Consider the following 21,448-nt stretch of genomic DNA (forward strand, 5'->3'; position numbering starts at 1 on the left):
GCACAAACACAGCTGGGCTGCCTAATGGAGAATAGTGGGAAAAGGTGTGAGATAACAGGCATGTAAGAGGGAGGTTCAGGACGCACGCTAGCTCCTTCCCCAGCAAGTCAGATCCTCTAAAGGACATTTCTCATTACTTTACAGTGATATTAAATGCCCAGCTGGCATAGGAGTAAAAACAAACATTCCTCCTCTTCCTACCACATGGAAGAGGGGTCTACCCAGAGGGTCTGACAATATGTGGAGCTTAAATCCAAAGAACCAGTGGGCCTCATGCACATTGATTTAGAAATGCATCACACCGGGCTTCCCCGGTGGTGCAGTGGTTGAGAATCTGCCTGCTAATGCAGGGGACACGGGTTCGTAGCCCTGGTCTGGGAGGATCCCACATGCCGCGGAGCGACTGGGCCCATAAGCCACAACTACCGAGCCTGTGCGTGTCTGGAGCCTGTGCTCCGCAACAAGGGAGGCCGCGATCGTGAGAGGCCCGCGCACCGCGATGAAGAGTGGCCCCTGCTTGCCACAACTAGAGAAAGCCCTCGCACAGAAATGAAGACCCAACAGAGCCAAAATAAATTAATTAATTAATAAACTCCTACCCCCAACATCTTCTTTAAAAAAAAAAAAAGCATCACACCCATCAGCAATTGTTTGCTACACAAGTCCATCCAGGGCTGGAGTTACCGAGCGGGGAAGCAGCTTTGTCAAGCCACCTGAGCCTGAGATGCTGCTTCAGAGGATCTACAGGGGCCCAAAGAGCTTAAAGATGAGTTAAATGAGGCTTCCAAAGCGTTTAAGTTCCTGCCAGGGAGGAACATCATAAAAACTGGGGGAAATGTGTCTAATACACTTCCATTTAGGGTTTCTATGGATTTTTTAAAAAAAATCTCAGACAAGAGTCCTTTACTTAAGGGCTTGAGTCTATCCATGAGATGTCTGGCCTTCGGGGTCCAGATTCCTTAATTAATTCATTAACTAATTAAAAGTGTGGCTTTATTCTTTTTAATTTTTATTGGAGTATAGTTGATTTACAAAGTTGTGTTAGTTTCGGGTGTACAGTAAAGTGAATCAGTTATACATATACAGATATACACTCTTTGTAAGATTCTTTTCCCATATAGGTCTTTACAGAGTACTGAGTAGAGCTCCCTATACTATACAGTAGGTCCTTATTAGTTATCTATTTTACATATAGTGGTGTGTATATGTCAATCCCAATCTCCCAATTCATCCCCCACTTCCCCTGATAATCATAAATTTGTTTCCTACATCTGTGAAGAAGTGTGTCTTTAATAATAGGAATAAAGAGTTGAGATCCAGCTTCTCTGCTATGCAACCTCACCCTTCAGTCATTCATTCTTTCATCAACAAATAGTTATTTGAGCGCCTACTGTGTGCAGTTTCTGTCCTTGCACTGACCTTGCACAGAAGCTCCCAGTGGGACATACACGGGTCCTAATTTTCTTTGTTCTGCCCGAACTAAGGAACCTGCCAAGGTGAGATGGAAACGGGCTCCACAAACCTGTCTCATGGTTTGGCCAACCTCCTGCCACCCCAGTGTTGAATTCGCATGATGGAATTGAGGGGCAGGGCACTATTTCTTCACTAGTATTTACCCTGGGATCACACAAGAAACTCTGGGTGTTCTAAGTGAGCCGCTTTCTAACTTGAGCCCAAGCCACCAGGAGGAAGGGAAGCAGGCAATTGACTCCCTGGCATTCCAAACAGAAGCACCCTCTTGGACTAGGGCAGCTCTGTGCACCTGGTCGATGTTGACGAGCCAAGTGTGTGATGCTGGGGCCAAACACAAAAACATCCAGAAAGAAAGGAGCCCAAAGATGCAACGCGTTCAGGCCTACAGGAGCCAAGTTATCACTGGTGGTGGTGAGGCTGGCAGTTGGAAACAAAACGGATTTTAATAATGACAAGTTTCATAAGATATAGTAAGTTTTCAGGTGGATCTTAGGGATTCTTCCAACTTGTCACAAAATTCCGCTTCACACAGTTGACTTGGAGAGGGTTAGGCTCTCTTTCATAGAATCAAAGAATTTGATGCCAAAGGGATTATAAAATCAGGCTCTTAAAGGCACAATGTAGAGTAGGTGGTAAGAACACAGGCAGACTTGGGCTCCAATCGTGACTTCACTGCTCATGAGCTTTGAGTCCTTGGATAAGAGTCTATAAACTGGGTAAATAATGCCTGTCTAGCAGAGCTGTGAGGATTATAGGTTACATATATATAGGTCCTAGCATGTAGTAAAAACTCAAAAAAACAACTCCAATAATAACCCTGTACTTTACAGAGGGTGACACCAAAGCCTGCTCCCCTGGTCTTCTGGTACCTCCCTAAGAGCACAGCCCTCTTCAGGGGGCCTGCAGTTAAGGAGAACAGACCTCTTGTCCCTGTCACTAAAGAATGATGCCATAAGCCTTCCAGGTTAATATTCATACTAATATATATTTTTCATATATATATATGCACACTAGAAAATTCCAGTGTTCTCTCTAAAACTTCTGACTCAAACTATCAAACTATCAACAGAATTATTAAAACAAAGCGTGCCTTAGCACTGGAAACCAGGGCCTGGAAGGAAGTTCAACTCCATGCAGGTCCAGCGAGTTTAGACTGAGAGATGGACTCGCATGAACTGTGAGCTCCATCCTTTGGGCCCGGAAAAGGCTCTGTCCACAGGCAGGCTGGTGCCTGGCTCTGGGATGTGGGCTGCATTGAGTAGAGGGGCGGACAGCCAACACCCACCCCCACTCAACAGACGTGAGGTCCCCCTCCTCTCCCCGCGTCGAGGCCTCTTTCTGCATCCATTCCAGGGCACGTGGGAGGGCAGCAGGCACGGTCCGACAAGCCAGATGGCGCAGCAGAACTCTGGGAAGAGCAGGTGCTCGGGTAGGAGGTCTCTCACATGCTGAACCCGGACCGGACAACCAGACGGCATCGGGTTCCCCAGGGGGAGGCAAGCTGACCTCAGGCCTGCAGAGCCTCCCGAGATGAATGCTTCCCGGGTGACGGATATGGGGTGAGTAGCTGCATACATCAACCGCCCTGCAAGCCTCCCTCGGAGAAACCTGGCCAAGTGCAGAGCGGGGACAGCCATGGTGATAATCCTACACCTGCCAACATGGTGGCCAGCCTGAGCCTCTCTCCTTGTTTAAGGGGGTGTAGCCAAAACCCACTAACATGGGGCCTTGAGGACTCCGCAGCCACATCACACAGACCTCTCCCACCCGGGGGGTGGGACTGCTGTACTTGACTTTGCATGATAAATGGAGACCTCAACCGCCTGAGGAAGGACCGCCCCGAGCCAGGCATGGAGGTGCAGCCCGGGCCGAGCCTTCGCTTCACTCATCCTCCTCATGGAGACCTCGCCCTCCTTCACAGACCCTGGGTGGCCTGGGGTGACACCACCCTTCAGGTCACCAGCACCCACCACTTACCGCGTGAACAGGGTTGCACTGGTCGATGGGGTTCTTAAAATCCGTCCTTAACTCATCAAAGGCAATTATCTGAAACAGAAAACACAGAATCAAGATGTTAGTGTCAATGCACCACATCAAAAGCTTCCTCTGAACTTGGTCCAAAATAACTCAGGAGGCGGGCAAAGTATATCAATGACACAAGACTGGCCAGGAGTCAATCACTGTCAAAGCTGGTAATGGGCACCTGGGGTTGATTGTACTCTCCTGTCTATGTCTGTGTATGCTTAAAAATCCCCAAAAGAGGGCTTCCCTGGTGGCGCAATGGTGGAGAGTCCGCCTGCCGACGCAGGCCACACGGGTTCGTGCCCTGGTTCGGGAAGATCCCACATGCCGTAGAACGGGAGGGATGTTGTTTAAAGGTAGATACTTAAAACTAACAGATAAATAAGTCCTGGAGACCTAACACAGTACAGTGATCATAGACAACAAAATCGTATTATAAACATTAAACTTGCTAAGAGACTAGATCTTAATTGTTCCCAGTACTTGAAGAAATGGTAACTATGTGATGGGACAGAGGTGTTAGCTAACGCTGCAGTGGCAACCATATTGCAACATAAATGTAGGAAATCTCTAGGCTGTACACCTTAGTACTCAATGCTGTATGTCAAATATATCTCAATTTTTTAAATCCCCAAAATAAAGTTTTTTAAGTTTCCTGTGCTTCACAAAAATGTAGAGATAACTCTGTTTCGATGAGAGTAGTTTGAGGTTTGGATAAAGGCATACAAAAATTTAAAACTTCAAACCAGCACTTTCCATTTTCTCCTTCAGGAAAAAGCTGTTTACTTTTTATTTTTGTTTATTCTGGCAGAGATGCTGATTAGAAGTTAAATGGATAGAAGTCAGGCAAATGGGAGAAGAGAAAAATCAAGAAAGCAGAGTTGACAGGAATAGAAACAACCCAATCTCTAGCCGTCCACAGCCTGGACGATCAGCTCCTGGACAGTCAAGGCGTCACACCTTGGTCCATTGGACTTGGGTTCTCAAGGTCATTCTGGACAGAGACTCAGAGGTCCCCAGAGAGCAATGGTCTCCCCCTTTGTCTGGAGGGGAGAATGTTGGAAGTGACCTTCTCTGGTCACAGAACGAGGCGTGACTCAGGCACAGAAAGAACTAACTAGAGGTGAAGCTTCCTAACCCCGGCCCACCTTGTCCCCCAGATGTCCCCAGGGAGACTCAGGGACAGAATAAGGTGGTATTCAGACAGGAGAGTGTCCTCTCTTAGGGTGTGGATGTCTTAGGTCCTCTCCTGGGCTGCACACAAATGGACAAACCAACTCCCCCAGGAAGGCACATCCCAGGGGTCCCTGAACACTTGGCAGAATTGCTGAAGCAATGAAGCTGCCACCCCACCCTCAACAGTCCCTGTTCCTGCAGCATGGAGGTGAAAGTAAGTACCAAGTGAGGGAAAACAACACGCTTCCCTCGAAAAAGCAAGTATGCTTTTAGAGCAATCACGTGTCATCCTGATTTCAATACTCCTGCAGAATTAGGGGGAAATTCTAGTACAAGTTATATTAAATAGACACATTTCTATATCATCCCTCACAAGATAGTTCATTATCCAGCCTATACCTGAACCCTGTAGTAACAAGAAACTCACCACTTACTGAAGACGCTCCTTCCATCCCTGGTTACCTCTAATTAATCATCATCTTCCTTTACTGAACTTACATATAACTCCCTACGGTTTTCACCCACACACTAAGCCAGGGTCAGCAAACTACAGCCTGCGGGCCAAATCTAGCCTGCCACACATTTCTGTACAACCTGTGAGCTAACAATGGTTTTTACACCTTTAATATAGTAGAAAAAAATCAAAAGAAGAATACTATTTTGTGGCATGTAAAAACTATATCATATTCAAATTTCAATTTCCATCAATAAAGGTTCATTGGAACATAGACACAATGATTCTTTTATATATGGTCTATATTCTTACACTATGATGGCAGAGCTCAGTAGCTGCACAAACACCATATGGCCAGCAAAGCCCAAAATAGTTAGTATCTCACCCTTTACAAAAAAAAAATTTGCCAACCCCTATTCTATTCTTTTATTTCTCCTCTAGAGTGGCAGTGTCCAATATGGTAGCCACATTTGGCTATTTTAATTAGTTAAAATTAAATGTAAAATTCGGTCACTACACTTTAATTGCTCAAAATCACATCTGTCTAGTAGCTATTAAACAGCACAGAGGTAAAACATTCCCATCATCACAGAAAGTTCTATTGTGTACAGCACTGCTTTAGAGGCACAGAGAATCGTTGAATCACTCTTCCACAAGAAACCCCTTTAAGTATTGCCGGCTATGGTGAATGCAGCCAATCTTTCTTCTTCAGGCGAAATCTCTCCAACCTTTACTTAGATTAACTGGCACTAAGTTACCTCATCATTCTGATTTCCCTTCACTGACATTACAGGTTGTAAATGTCTTTACTAAAACATGACTGTCAGAACTGAACACCATACTCAAGGTGAGGTCAGCTGGCTCAGAGAGTAAACGTCTCACTCCCCTCCTCTGTTCTGTAAACTATGCCTCTGTTAATGTAACCTGATAGCATTAACCTACTGGTAGCCACATCACACTCCTGGTTTCACATCGAGCTTGCATTGCCTAAAAGCCCAGGTCTTCTTCATGTGCTTCAGTTTAACTAAGCCCACCTCATTCCAACATGTCCATTATTGGATTTGGACACCTAAGAGCAGAAACTGACATTTATCCCTTTTAATTCCTCCCTATGGGTCTAATCTGTTGAGATATATCTATCTCCCAACTACAAATCCTAATGAACATAATGTGTTCATTATCCACATTCACCGTGATCTAAATACAAACAGAGCAGGACCAAGGGCAGAACCCAAAGCTCGCCACTCCTAGCTCCCAGGAGGCTGACATAAGCAATCTTTCGGCTCATTATTTACCTAATTATAAAGACAATTCATCATATTTTGATCCAGTCAACTGAAAGTAAATCTCTGGATAGCATCAGAACCCAATAACTGTTGGTGCAGCATATATAAGCTCCCCAAAGAGGCCGGAAGCTCAGTGACGGAAGGAGTCAAGCCCTACGTCATGGCCATGACTGAAGACACACTTGTGTAATTCCCACCTCCAGCCCTGACCTGGGCCCATGTCCCTGTCTAAGTGCCGGGACGTGGGTCTGGGCTGAAGGGAGCAAAGGCTGCCGGTGCATAAAGCAGCAGGAGAGGAGCCATGGGGATTCCGAGTTGCTAAGTGCACCTGAGAGCGGGCAACCACTGTTCAACTCAGGTCCCGACTTGGAGGAGGGTGTGAAGAGAGGAAGGCCAGAGTGCAGCTTACGCCTTTGAGCTCCATGAGATAATGGGTACTTTCTGATGATGGTGATGATGGTGATGACGATGTGCACAGTGAGGATAAAGGCTTTCAGCATCCCTACCCCCGCTAACTACTCACTAAATGATCCTTCCATTCACTTGACAAACATTCAGTGAGCACCTTTCACACACAGGCACTGACGGGGCTAGCCCCCGCAGGTACAAAAATCAACAAGATACAGATCTTGTCCTCACCAAGTTCCTGGGCTAGAAAGGAAGACAAGCATGTAAACAAATCATTCTGCTACAATGTGATACGTGCTATATAAACAAGACGACTATAATAATAGCTAACATTTACTGCACGCTCATCATATCCCAGCACCTCCACAGTCAAAACACGGAACGGCTCCATCACCCCCCAAAATTCTCTCCTGTTGCTCCTTTGGAGCCAACCCTTCCCCCATCCCTAACCCTAACCTCACTCCCACCCCCTACCCCGACCCGGCAACCATGAACCTCTTCTCCATCCCTATAGTTTTGTCTTTTCCAGAAAGTCATGTAAGTGCCACCACGCCGTATCTTGGCTTTTGAGTCTGGTTTCGTTCACTTAAGGTAATGCATTTAAGATTCAGCCACGTTGTCGCCTGTATCATCAGTTTGTTCCTTTTTGTTGCTGAGTAGTATTCCATTACAGAGACGAACCACAGTTTATTCATTCACCTGTTAAAGAACAGGTGGGTTGTTTCCAGTTTTTTACAGTTATGAATAAAGCTGCTAGAGACATCTGCATAACAGTTTTCATCTAAATGTAAGTTTTCAATTTTCTTTGGCAAAGAGGAAATGGATCGCTGGTTCATGTGGTAAGTGTATGTTTATAAAAGAAATGGAAAAACTCTTTTCCAAAGTGGCTGTACCATTCTGTATGCCCACCAGCAACATATGAGAGTTCCAGTCACTCCACTTCCTCACCAAAACTTAGTATTGTCAGTTTGGGTTTCTTTCATTTTAGCCATTTCAATGGGTGTGTAGAGGTATCTCATTATAATTTTAATATGCATTTCTCCAATGACTAATTATGTTGAGCAGCTTTTCATGGGCTTAATGGCCATCTGTGTGTCTTCTTTGGTGAAGTGTGTGTTTAAATCATTTGCCTATTTTATTTTCTTAAATTTAGCTGCTTTCTTATTGATGATTTTTGAGAATTCTTTATACATTCTGGATACAAGTCCTTTGTCAGCTATGCAAATTGCGAATTTAAAAAATTTTTTTAATTGAAGAATAGTTGATTTATAATATTGTGTTAGTTTCTGGCGTATAGCAAAGTGATTCAGCTGTATGTATATAGATATATTATTTTTCATATTCTTTTCCATTATGGTTTGTTACAAGATATTGTGCTATACAGTAGGACCTTGTTGTTTATCTTTTATATATAGTAGTGCGTATCTGTTAATCCCAAACTCCTAATTTATCCCCCCACCCCACTTTCCCCTTTGGTAACCACAAGTTTGTTTTCTTTGTCTGTGAGTCTATTTCTGTTTTGTAAATAAGTTCATTTGTATCATATGCAAATATTTTCTTCTATTCTGTATCTTGTCTTTTCATTCTTTATAGGATGTTTCTCAGAGCAAAAGTTTTTCATTTTAACATTTAACAGTTTATCCAATTTATCAGTTTTTCTTATATTGATCATACTTTTGGTGTTGGATCTAAGAACTCTTTTGGATCTAAGAACTCTTAAGGCCACAGAGATTTTCTCCTAGGTTTTTCTTCTAAAACCTAGGGTTTTCTTTATGGTTTAAACTAAAAATTCAATTTCTTTAATAGATTTAGGACTATCTGTTTATTTATTTCTTATTACATGAGCTTGGAGCATTTGTGACCTTAAGGAACTGGCTGATTTCACCAAAGTTGTCAAATTTATAGGTCGAATTTATATTCCGAGCCACCCTCACTGCTTGTTTCATTTTCCCTCATAGGGTATCTCCCCTCTTGGTTTTCTTGCTAAACTTTTGAGATGGAGGCTTGAGTGAGCACAGAAAAGGCTAGAAAAGGCAGCAGCTGAACAGTGGAAACAAAGCAAGAGAAACAGTTCTTCCACAAGCTGCATAACAGAGGTTCTAGCTAATCAGATTGTCTATGACCTTGCCTGGAGCTGGGCTGTGCAGGAGGTGATGCTCAAGAGGAAGAGAAGGTCAGATGCCAGGACCTAGTTGTGTATGGAGCTGGAGGCTCCAAGAGAGGCAGAGCCAGGGGCTGGGGAGTCCACAGAGAAGTCCAGAAAGGAAGGGAGCTCCAAGAAGAGAAACACACTCGATGAGAAGCTGTTTCTGTGAAACTTGAGCCCTGACTCTGCCACCACTAGTCTTGGGCTAACTCATCCCCCAAAAGTCCTGACCCAAACCATCCAGCTGCTCCCCAGCACCCCTGGCCCCAGGATCATGAATCAACAATTCACTGGCCTTTGGAAGAATTAATATTGTTAAAATGGCCTTACTACCCAAAGCAATCTACAGATTTTATGTGATCCCTATCAAAGTACCCATGACATATTTTACAGAAATAGAACAAATAATCCTAAAATTTATATGGAAGCACAAAAGATCCAGAATTGCCAAAGCAATCCTGAGGAAAAAGAACGAAGCAGGAGGCATAACCCTCTCAAATTCAGACAATACTACAAAGCTGCGGTCATCAAAACAGCATGGTATTGGCACAAAAACAGACATACGTATCAATGGAACAGAATAGAGAGCCCAGAAATAAATCTTCACACCTACAGTCAAGTAATCTTCGACAAAGGAGGCAAGGATATACAATGGAGAAAAGACAGTCTCTTCAGCAAGTGGTGCTGGGGGAGCTGGACAGCTGCATGTAAATCAATGAAGTTAGAACACTGTCTCACACCACACACAAAAATAAACTCAAAATGGGTTAAAGACTTAAATATAAGACATGACACCATAAAATTCCTAGAAGAGAACACAGGCAAAACATTCTCTGATGTAAACCATAGCAATGTTTTCTTAGGGCAGTCTCCTAAGGCAAAAGAAATAAAAGCAAAAAAAAAAAAAGAGAGAGAGAGAGAGACCTAATCAAATCAAACTTATAAGCTTTTGCACACCAAAGGACACCATAAACCAAACGAAAAGACAACCTACAGAATGGGAGAAAATATCTGCAAGTGATACGACTGACAAGGAATTAATTTCCAAATTATACAAAGAGCTGATATAGCTCAGTATCAAAATACGAAAAATCAAAAACTGGGCAGGAGACCTAAATAGACATTCCTGCAAAGAAGACATACAGATGGCAAATAGGCACATGAAAAGACACTCAACACCACTAATACTAGAGAAATGCAAATCAAAACTACAATGAGGTATCACCTCACACCAGTCAGAATGGCCATCATTAGAAAGCCTACGAATAATAAATGCTGGAGAGGGTGTGGAGAAAAGATGACCCTCCTACACTGCTGGTGGGAATGTAAACTGGTGCAGCCACTATGGAAAACAGTATGGAGTTTCCTTAAAAAAAAAAAAAAATAGAGCTACCATACAATCCAGCAATCCCACTCATAGGCATATATATGGAAAAGATGAAAACTCAAATTTGAAAAGATGTGGGCCTCCTTGGTGGCGCAGTGGTTGAGAGTCCGCCTGCCGATGCAGGGGACACGGGTTCATGCCCCGGTCCGGGAAGATCCCACATGCCGCGGAGCGGCTGGGCCCGTGAGCCATGGCCGCTGGGCCTGCGAAGCCACTATGGAAAACAGTATGGAGTTTCCTTAAAAAAAAAAAAAATAGAGCTACCATACAATCCAGCAATCCCACTCATAGGCATATATATGGAAAAGATGAAAACTCAAATTTGAAAAGATGTGGGCCTCCTTGGTGGCGCAGTGGTTGAGAGTCCGCCTGCCGATGCAGGGGACACGGGTTCATGCCCCGGTCCGGGAAGATCCCACATGCCGCGGAGCGGCTGGGCCCGTGGGCCATGGCCGCTGGGCCTGCGTGTCCGGAGGCTGTGCTCTGCAACGAGAGAGGCCACAACAGTGAGAGGCCCGCGTACCGCAAATAAATAAATAAATAAAATAAAATGTCTCAAAGTTGAAAAAAAAAATTTGAAAAGATGTATGGGCCCCAATGTTCATGGCACCACTATTTACAGTAGCCAAGACATGGAAGCCACCTAAATGTCCATTGACAGATGAATAGATAAAGATGTGGTATATATATATACCATGGAATGTTACTCAGCCATAAAAAAGAATGAAATAATGTCATTTGCAGCAACATAGACGGAACTAGAGATTATCATACTAAGTGAAGTAAGTCAGACAGAGAAAGACAAGTATCATATGACATCACTTATATGTGGAATCTAAAAGAATGATACAAATGGGCTTTTTTACAAAACTGAAATAGACTCACAGACATAGAAACAAATTTATGGTTACTAAAGGGGAAAGGGGGGGAGGGATAAATTAGGAGCTTGGGATTAACAGATACGCACTACTAGATATAAAATAGATAAACAACAAGGTCCTACTGTTTAGCACAGGGAACTATATTCAATATCTTGTAATAATCTATAATGGAAGAGAATCTAAAAAAGTATACACATAAAACTGAATCACCTTGCTGTATATCAGAAACTAACACAACATTGTAAACCAACCATACTTCAATAAAAATTCACTGGTCAAAATGAAGGCCCTGTGAGGGGCCTCACCAGGGATCAGAGCCCCTCTTGTGCAATGTCAGCCGGGTGTGGGTCAGCCCTAACTCTAGACAGCCTCCATCCCATCGGGCCTCATCCCCAGGTGGGAAGCAGCCTGGACCCACTTCAAGAGGCAGGGAATTACAGAAATCCTCTACAAAGCATCTCAAGAAGGCTTCTTTCTTTAGGCCCACAGCGTTTATAATTAGGAGATCAAAAGTCACCTTGCTTGTCTGAAACAGTTATTCTGCTAAAAATAACTATGCTCTACTATGAAAAAACCTTCCTGGAAGAGTAAGAATGAGAGAAAAGTCAACCTCCATTAGCTAATAAGTCCCCAGGGCTGCCCCATCACAGAGTTTAGCATTGGGAGAAGCCTCTTTTGTCTGGAACATTCTCTCCCCTGTGTTCGTTCCACAGTGTCCTCTGGTTTCTGAAAGATCTACACTGGTTGAAGCCTCACAATCTTGGATTTGTATCACATTATCTCACTGAAACATTCCATCTGCACAAGGACTCCGTGCACTGGATGTCCCTCTAGTGTACAGTTCGGGAAACCAAGCCCCAGGCAGAGCGTTTGAATGAAGTACTGGCCATGGCACAGTGGGTGAGTAACAGCCCACACCAGGATCCGGGTTTCTGAATCCTGATCAGCTGACGCTCCATGTAGCACAGTGCGTTGTCTCTCTGTGACTTGAAATCGTTAAAAGAAAGTGTTGAGTTATTAAAGATGCCCAAAAGACTCTTTCCTAGGCACCCACCATGTCCCTGGCACTGCTCTTGGCTCTGGAATACAGTGGTGAGCCAGAAGATAAGGTCCCTGTGCTCACAGACAGGGGCAGGGGATGGAATCAATAAATAAACAAGAAAAATATCTTAAAATGATAGGCTGCCTGAAGGAAGTATAATACAACAGGGTGATAGGAAGACTTAGAATTGGGGGGTGGTCAAGGAAGGCCTCTTGGAGGAGGTGCCGTTTCAGGTGAGAGGCTGAATGACCAGGAGCCAGACGTGGAAATTTCCAGAAGGAAGTTACTAGGGCCTGCAGAGGCCCTAGTGGGAAACAAGGTCGGCAGGGATGAGGTGCCGAAAGGCCACGGCAGCTGAAGCCCAGTGATAGAAAGAGACACTGGGAGGGGATGAGGCCAAGAGCAGGACTGACCAAGAATCCCACCTGGTGTGGGACTCATCTAACCGGCTCCGCGAAGCAGACCTGTGAGCTGAAACCCTGCTCAGCCCAACTGCTCCATTGGTGATACGGCCTCTACGTTACTCACAGAACTGAGTGCGTTTGCTGCTTGTGGTCTCACAATCCAACAAAGGGGTGGTACCGAGGGGGACGTCGATGAGACAGGTCAGCGTGTGTGAATGCAGTGTCAGGTACGCACACTGAGGAGTAGGTGGTGGGATGACGATCTTTGGGTCCTTTCTGCAAGGCCGCTAATTCACCCAAAAGAAAAGTCAGTGGTCAGAGGCAGTATGAGAAAAGACCAGGAATCCTGGCTAGTCAGACCCAGGAAGCCAGAGAATGATTTGGGGCTAACCCACCCCAGAGAGCAATCGGACACTGGGAAAAGCTGTCCAAAGTCTTCTAACGAGAGGACACGGGGGGCCTGAGCCCCCCAGAATTTCCGCCTACCGATCCATCTATCAACAGGGACAGCTCTGTCACCCAGGTGTGCATTCAGACTCCTATCTACAGTAGGGCCACCTGGGCAGAACTTCTTGATTTCTCCATGTTATAAGTTGAATAGTGTCCCCCCCAAAGTCACCTCAAACCTCAGAATGTGGCCTTATTTGGAAATAGGGTCTCTACGGATATAATCAGTTAAAATAAGATCATATTAGACTAGAGGCCCAAAATCCAGCGTCCTTATAAGACACAGAAAAGGACACACAGAAATGGGGAGTGATGCAGCCACAAACCAAGAAGCACTGAGGGTTGTCAGGGGCTACCAGAAGCCTGAAGACACAGGGAAGGGTCTTCCCTAGAGCCGTCAGAGGGACTAGGGCCCTGCCCTGACTTCACACTTCCAGCTTCCAGAACTATGAGAGAATAAATTCCAATTAAGTCACCTAGTTTGTGGTAATTAGTTAAGGCAACCCTGGGAAACATATAGAGTCCACTTGCAAAATAGCTGAAACCGTTGCTGCTGTGACCTAAGATGTTATCAGGAAAAAATGGCTTTCGGTGCCACCAGTGAATGTTAGTTAGTGAAAGAAACAGACAGGAGCATTTCCAACCCAAAATAAATACCTCCCCGGGGAAGCAGGCTTTTATACTCACTACAAGCCTTCCTGTAAGTTCCCTAAAGCCACACTAAGAATATACTTCTAATTTAGAAAGAAGTCAGTTTTTCACTTCCTCTCCATGTCTTGTCCCAACAAGAGCAATTCCTTCAAACCACTGCCCCAGCCTTGGGGCCGTTTTTGAGAGTCAGGAGCTCCACCGGATGGGAGAGAGACGGGGCACGGGAACAGCTTTATTGGCTGTAACACATGGGGCTTAGGTCTAGTGTCGCTTTTATGTCTGACGCTGGAGCAGCTGAAGAGTCCTAAAGGTTCTGTTCACTGATTCTAAACTGCTACAGGCAACTGTTTGCTAAGCCACACCTGAACCCCCAAGAAGATGGACTCCACACTCATGCGTACCACGCGTGTAGGCCCCATGTCCCCTTCCCTCACCATCACAGAGTGAGCCACCATTGGCTCCATGCCTACCTGCGTCACGACAGGTGCTGCCTTAGAGGGAAGAGCCCTGCACCTGGAGGAGGGCTCGGTGGGGTCTTTACCCTGCAGGGACTAGCTGTGTAACCTTGGGCTTGTCATCACTTTTCCAGGCTGTGGTTTCCTTATCCACAAAATGGGAATAATAACTCTCCCTACGTCAACTGGTTGCCACGTGAAATGAGGTGCCAGAGACCACAGTGTCAGAGCAGGAGAAATAAAGATGGTGTTGGATGAAGAATGAACTGCCATTATATAAAAGGCTCCACACGGCAGAATGGTTAGCATGTGCCTGTGAGTCAGAAACCCTCAGTTCAAATCCAAACTCCACCTCATCTATCTGAGTGACTGCAGGCAAAGTGTTTAACCTCTCCAAGCTCAGTGTCCTCAAATAGAAAGAGGAGACAGTAAGGGTTCCTACCTCCGACTGCGGCTGTGAGGATCAAATGAAATAATGTCCATGAAGCACTGGGCGCAATGCCTAGTACATAGCAACAATAAACATTAATTACCACTGTTATCGCTGTAGTTACCACCGTACAGATGTTTGGGCCCCACCTCCCTGATTTTGAGCACAGCCATTAGCATCACACAGTCTGGATCCAGGAGAACCCAGGCACTTTAGGGAAGGAGGATGTAGGTAGGAGCGAAGGGCAGAGCTGCTCTGACGACACGTGTGGGTGAGAAAGCGCTAGGGCCCATCCTGTCACGGGTGGGAGACTGAACACTGGGATGCCGGGAAGGAGGCTGGGATCAGCAGGTGAGCTGGGAAAGGAGGCATCAGCTGCTCCCAGACCAGCCCCTAGACCTGAATAATGAGTACAAATTGGGGAACACTGGACACGGCCTATCAGCCATTGCCTCTGCCAGAATTTGAAGACACAGGTGGTTCTGACATTGCTTTCCTGGTCCCCATCTAGTTAACAGAAAACAAAGAACCCCCCAGAACCAGGCACATCTGGGATGGGAGGCAAGAGAGGAGACCAGGCAGGCTCAGCCGACTTTCTCCTGCCGACACTCAGCAGGGCAGTCCCCAGCTCCAGCCAGCAGCCATCCCGGTCAGGGTGAAATCCAGAGGGGAGGAGGGGATGAGAAGGCCCCCCACCTTCTGCTGACTTGTGGTGGGCAAGGCAGCCCCTCTGAAGAACACATGCCGTGAGGCAGGGGTGGGAGTGTAATAGGGAAGAACAAATGTGACTCCATATTGGATCTGTTTCTTTTACTTTAACCTTTGTATTCTATTGCTTTTTCTGCAAGAATATTGCCTATAGCCTGAAATATACAGGATAGCCCATTCTCAAGGCTCTGAACTTTAAAGGTATAACACTTTTCCACTCACACAGAGATAAAAAGTTGCAGAACAGAGAATAACATTTGTCTTGTTGGAGGTTTACAGGACCATCACGACCTATAGACACCTATAGGGACAGCTGCAAGAACAAAGGGTTCTGACACCAAGAAGTCTGCAACAACCAACAACTTTTAGTATATAAGAAGCCTGAATTCTAACTTGGGTAAGATGGTTCTTTGGGACACTAGTCCACCATCTTCTCAGTCGGCTGGCTTTCCAAATAAAGTCACTATTCCTTGTCCCGACAATTCGCCTCTCGATTTATTGACCTGTCTTGTGGTGAGCAGTACGAGCTTGGACTCGCTAACAGGAGGAAGGCAGCAGCAGGCAGCATTCTGGGGTCTTCCCGGTCCCACTCGATCAGGCCCCAGCCGTCTGCTTCTCCCAGCCCCCAGCTCAGCCAGCACCCGCAGTGCCACAGCCCACCACAAGAAGCAAGTCGCAAACCACAGAGTGTTCTAAGCAACTAGTGCCAGCCCCAGTTCCCCCTTCCTCCTACCAAGTTTGTGTTTGCTCTGCCATCCTTGGTTCTCAGACGTGAGATTTCAGGAGGAATTTCTGGCCTGAAGGGTTCGGGGACCCTCCAGACACCCTTTGGGGTCTTGGCCATCAGCCTCCCACATGGCTCTTGGAATTGTTCCCCTTGATGGTTCCAGCATCCTCTGCTCCTTGGGGCAAGCAAATGCCTCCTCCAGCCCCCAGGCCTGGAGCACTCCACAGCCAGCGGGCCCAAGCTCTGGGGGGAGTGCACACCCAAGGGTGACTGTGAACATGCATCAGTGAGGTCCCCACACTCCAAAGAATCTCCCAGAAAGAGCCATCATTAAGCCATAAGCCATCATTCTTAAAAGATACTTACTAGGACCTACCATTTTCCAGGCACTGTGGTAAGAACTGGAGATACTACAAAAAGAAAGGCAGACAGGCACTGGGCTCTACCAGTGACCAAGGCTCTCTCCATGCCCAGGCTCTTCTGAGCCCTCTTCCCAGCTAGGCTTCAGCCCTGGGCTCCATGTCCATCCTTGCAGTCTAGTTTTAGCAAGAATCCCGCTAAGTTGGTTTGGAGAGAATCCCCACTCTCGATACCTGATCACCCTGGGCTGTCTTCAGCAAGAATCCTATTACGTCAGTGTAGTAAAAGTCCCCCCACCCTTGATATCACCTCTTAGTGATTTTCTATCGCCAACCCCTTCACCCTGCTCCTCGGCTACAAATCCCTGTTGTCCTTGTATTCAGAATTAAGCCCAATCTCTCCCCTATTGCAATAGCCCTGAATGAAGTCTTCCTTACCACTTTAACAAGTGCCAGAAAAATTTTTTTTTTTAACACCAACTTCGATTTATTGTCTTGTGTTAACTCTGAAAAAGCAACATCCTCTGGGAGCAGTAGCCTATTAAGCAAGACATTGATTTTTCCAAATGTAAGTGTGAACTCTTTAATCAAATTGAAGGTGGAATGTGTATAAAGGGAGGCAGAACTCCAAGCTCTGGGCCAGAACTTAAGTTTTTTAAAGTTGTTGGCGGTGAGTTGCTTCTTTTGGTTTGAGATCCTCAGGAGCAGAGGGTGAATTAACCGTACTACTTGGTTCATGACACATTATCACCATGGGTCTGAGAAAGGCCCTCTCTTACTTTATTTACTCATCTATTCATTTCCTTTTCTCCCATTAGCCCTTTCCCTCCATCATAGGTGATTATTGGTTTATGTTTAATGTATATCTTTCTCTTTGTTGTGTTCTTCCAAAATGTGCATGTTTGTGTGCATATATTCTTTAAATAAATTTATTTATTTATTTATTTATTTGGCTGTGTTGGGTCTTCATTGCTGCACGTGGGCTTTCTCTAGTTGCGGTGAGTGAGGGCTACTCTTCATTGTGGTGCACGAGCTTCTCACTGCAGTGGCTTCTCTTGTTGTGGAGCACAGGTTCTAGGCACACGGGCTCAGTAGTTGTGGCTCGTGGGCTCAGTAGTTGTGGCTCACGGGCTCTGGAGTGCAGGCTCAGTAGTTGGGGCACATGGGCTTGCTCTGCGGCATGTGGGATCTTCCCAGACCAGGGCTCGAACCCATGTCCCCTGAATTGGCAGGCAGACTCTTAACCACTGCGCCACCAGGGAAGTCCAAGTCCAAGTCCATTAGGCATATGTAAATCATATGCAGGTCAGATGAAAATAACTATGCAAATATTTGTATATCCCAAGAATAGCCCAGAGAGGAACATCCTTGGGGCTTTAGAATTCCTTTCCCAGTCTAACGCAAATTGGTACAGCCACTATGGAGAACAGTATGGAGATTCCTTAAAAAACTAAAAATAGGGCTTCCCTGGTGGTGCAGTGGTTAAGAATCTGCCTGCCAACGCAGTGGACACAGGTTCGAGCCCTCGTCCTGGTCCGGGAAGATCCCACATGCCATGGAGCAACTAAGCTTGCGCACCACAGCTACTGAGCCTGCGCTCTAGAGCCTATGAGCCACAACTACTGAGCCCGTGTGCCACAACTACTAAAGCCCACGTGCCTAGAGCCCGTGCTCCGCAACAAGAGAAGCCACCACAATGAGAAGCTTGCGTACCACAACAAAGAGCAGCCCCCGCTCGCCGCAACTAGAGGAAGCCTGCACACAACAACAAAGACCCAACACAAGCAAAAATTTTTAAAAAACAAATAAATAAATTAAAAAAAAAAACTTTGTCAAGAAAAAAACACAACAACTAAAAATAGAGCCACCACATGATCCTGCAATCCCACTTCTGGGCACATATCTGGAGAAAACTATAATTTGAAAAGATATATGCACCCCAATGTTCATTGCAGCACTATTTACAATAGCTAAGACATGGAAGCAACCTAAATGTCCACCGACAGATGAATGGATAAAGAAGATGTGCTGTATATATACACAATGGAATATGACTCAGCCATAAAAAAGGAATGAAATATTGCCATTTGCAGCAACATGGATGGACCCAGAGATTATCATACTAAGTGAAGTAAGCCAAAGACAAATACCATATGATATTGCTTATATGTGGAATCTTAAAAAAAAATTATACAAAAATTATACAAGTGAACTGTTTATATACAAAACAGAAATAGACCCACAGACACAGAAAACAAACTTATGGTTACCAAAGGGGAAAGGAGGTGGGAGGGATAAATTAGGAATTTGGGATTAACATATACACACCCCTATATATAAAATAGATAACCAACAAGGATCTACTGTATAGCACGGGGAACTATACTCAATATTCTGTAATACCTATGAGGGAAAAGAATTTGAAAAAGAATATATACATATATATATACACACACACATATATATGTATATATTGATATATAACTGAATCACTTTGCTGTACACCTGAAATTAACACAACATTCTAAATCAACTATACTTCAATAAAAAAAAAAAAGAATTCTTTTCCCAATCTAGAAGGATTTGTACCAGGACTAGAATGTAAGGCTTTAATATTCAAGTCCTCAAAACCAAATGCGGAATCAATCACTAAGAAAAAATGGATCAAATGCACTCAACTCAGCCTCCATGGTGCACCTAATGGGCAGACTCCTTCCTTGTAAAGCCATTTTCTTAGAGTCATTTCCTCCAAACCCACACACGCCCACGAATGAGTTTGGTGAAGGAAGGCTGAGCCATAACTCTCTGTGGAAACCTACATGGGCTGCTGTGACACTTCTGGTAGCAAATGCCCACTGGAATGATCTCCTGCCGAGAGACTCTCCCACCACCAGGGGAATACCTAAACATTTTGTTTATTAAGGTTTTTAAAGGAGCACCATCTGCTTTGAGAAGTCTTAAGAGCCAGACGCTATAAATTTAATAACTGAAATACTTCAATGGAAGAACAGCAACTACAGTATCAAGTGAGAATGAAACTAAAATGCCCAGGCCATGCTCCTGCTGGCACTCCTTCCAGAGCAGGGGAGAAAGCGGGATGGATAACTTCACAGCAAGGGTGTGTCAACACCCCACATCCCTACCCTCACTACCTGCACGCTTATATAAGGTAAACAGCCTGGGTTCACGGAAAGGGCACTTTCCTGCATGGGAGTCAGGAACTTGAGTTTGGGTCCTGGCTTTGCTCTTGACTGTGTGATGTGGGGCAATCTCTTTGCCCTCTTGTGCCTCAGTTTCCTTGTGTGCCAAATCAGCACATGGGAGCAGATCAGCATTTCTGAACATGGGACAGGAATGGTAAGCATTTCAGCTTTCTTAGGGAAGTTGTCAAAACACAAGGGGGCATGGGCCCTGCCCTGGATCTGTTAAATCAAAACTGGAGGATAGCGTTGCCAGGGCCAGCTGAGAACTACCTGACCATCGCTCCAGCTCTAATGTGCTGTGTGAGACTTGGAGAATGTTATCACGTCACATGACCTGCAGCACCCTTCAGACAATAAAAGCCCAGCACATTAGCCTTCTCAGGAACTACAGACAGTCCTCAGGTTTATCACTAAGTCTTTAACTCTCACCTGTAGATACCATTCCATGGTGTAGGGAGAATGGGAAAAAAGCTGTAAATCTCTTTGCAAATACAAGCATCTTTAACATAGTAACCCTAATTGGAAACATAGCTTTGATCTCAAAAGTGAGTCCTGGCACATACCACATATGCAAAGAATATATGCAGAGGATCCCATTGGGTTATGAGTGGGATTTCAGGATGCAATGCTCTGCGAGAGGAGACACCGTTTCGTTCATCACTACTGTGAGACAATAGAAAATAGATATATTGTTCTCTGCCCCTGTTCTTGGCACAGAGTTCCTAAAACTGTTACAAATTCCTAAGGGAGCAGGAACATCTTTCGTCCTACTGAGGCAACTCTGGGTGGTCTCCTGGATGGGGGCTGGTCACCAGAAAGACCAAGTCATGATTAGAAGTTTGGAACTTTCAGCTCCCCATTCTCCGGAGAGGGGTGAGGGGCTGGAAGTGAGTAAATGATTGATGCTGCCCATAAGAGGAAGCTTCCATAAGATCCCAAGAGTATAGGCTTTGGAGAGCTCACAGGTTCGTGAAGACATCCACACTGGGAGGAGGATGCACCCCAAGTCCATGAGGAGAGAAGTGCCTGTGCTCAGGACCCTCCCAGACCTCGCCTTATGTATCTCTTCATCTGGCCGTTCATCTGTATCTTTTATCATATCCTTTAATAACCTGGTAAACGTAAGAAGTGTTTCCCTGAGTTCTCAGTGAGCCGCTGAGGCAAATTAATCGGAACTGAGGAGGGGATCGTGGGAACCTCCAGTTTGTAGCCAGAAGTTGTATGGAAAGTGGGGACCTACCACTTACAGTTGATATCTGAAATGGGCAGCCGTCCTGTGGGACTGAGCCCTTCAACTGTGGGATCTGACACTGTCTCCATGCAGACGGTGTTAGAATTGAGTTAAATTGTAGGACACCCAAGCTGATTTCTTGATGTGGGGAAAAAACCTCCACACACTTGGTGACCAGAAGTGAAGCAGTAAAGGAAACACAACAGAAAGGGAAAACCCTCAGTTTTTCCTTATATGGCTGCATCCTCAGCTCTTGGATCAGGACCAGGCAGACAGTAGTTACTCAATAAATATCTATTAAAAAGATGAATGGGGCTTCCCTGGTGGCGCAGTGGTTGAGAGTCCGCCTGCCGATGCAGAGGACGCAGGTTCGTGCCCCGGTCTGGGAAGATCCCACATGCCGCGCGGAGTGGCTGGGCCCTTGAGCCATGGCCACTGAGCCTGCGCGTCCGGAGCCTGTGCTCCGCAACGGGAGAGGCCACAACAGTGAGAGGCCCGCGTACCGCAAAAAAAAAAAAAAGATGAATGAACGAGTTTGCCCATCTTTGTATCCTTGGC

The 21,448-nt window shown here is 45.5% G+C and overlaps 1 protein-coding gene across 2 annotated transcripts in view; it reads right to left on the bottom strand.

Annotated features, from left to right (window-relative positions):
- The window catches only part of CNIH3 (cornichon family AMPA receptor auxiliary protein 3), a 117,896-nt gene that overhangs the window by 66,915 nt on the left and 29,533 nt on the right, over positions 1-21,448 (bottom strand). For both annotated transcript variants that reach the window (XM_024753157.1, XM_024753158.1), the window contains exon 2: positions 3,451-3,519. In XM_024753157.1, the coding sequence (XP_024608925.1) occupies positions 3,451-3,519 (69 nt within the window). The remainder of the gene's footprint in view (positions 1-3,450; positions 3,520-21,448) is intronic.

This window comes from Neophocaena asiaeorientalis, unplaced genomic scaffold (genome assembly GCF_003031525.2).
Source record: "Neophocaena asiaeorientalis asiaeorientalis breed wild unplaced genomic scaffold, Neophocaena_asiaeorientalis_V1.1 scaffold634, whole genome shotgun sequence".
Lineage (NCBI taxonomy): Eukaryota > Metazoa > Chordata > Mammalia > Artiodactyla > Phocoenidae > Neophocaena > Neophocaena asiaeorientalis.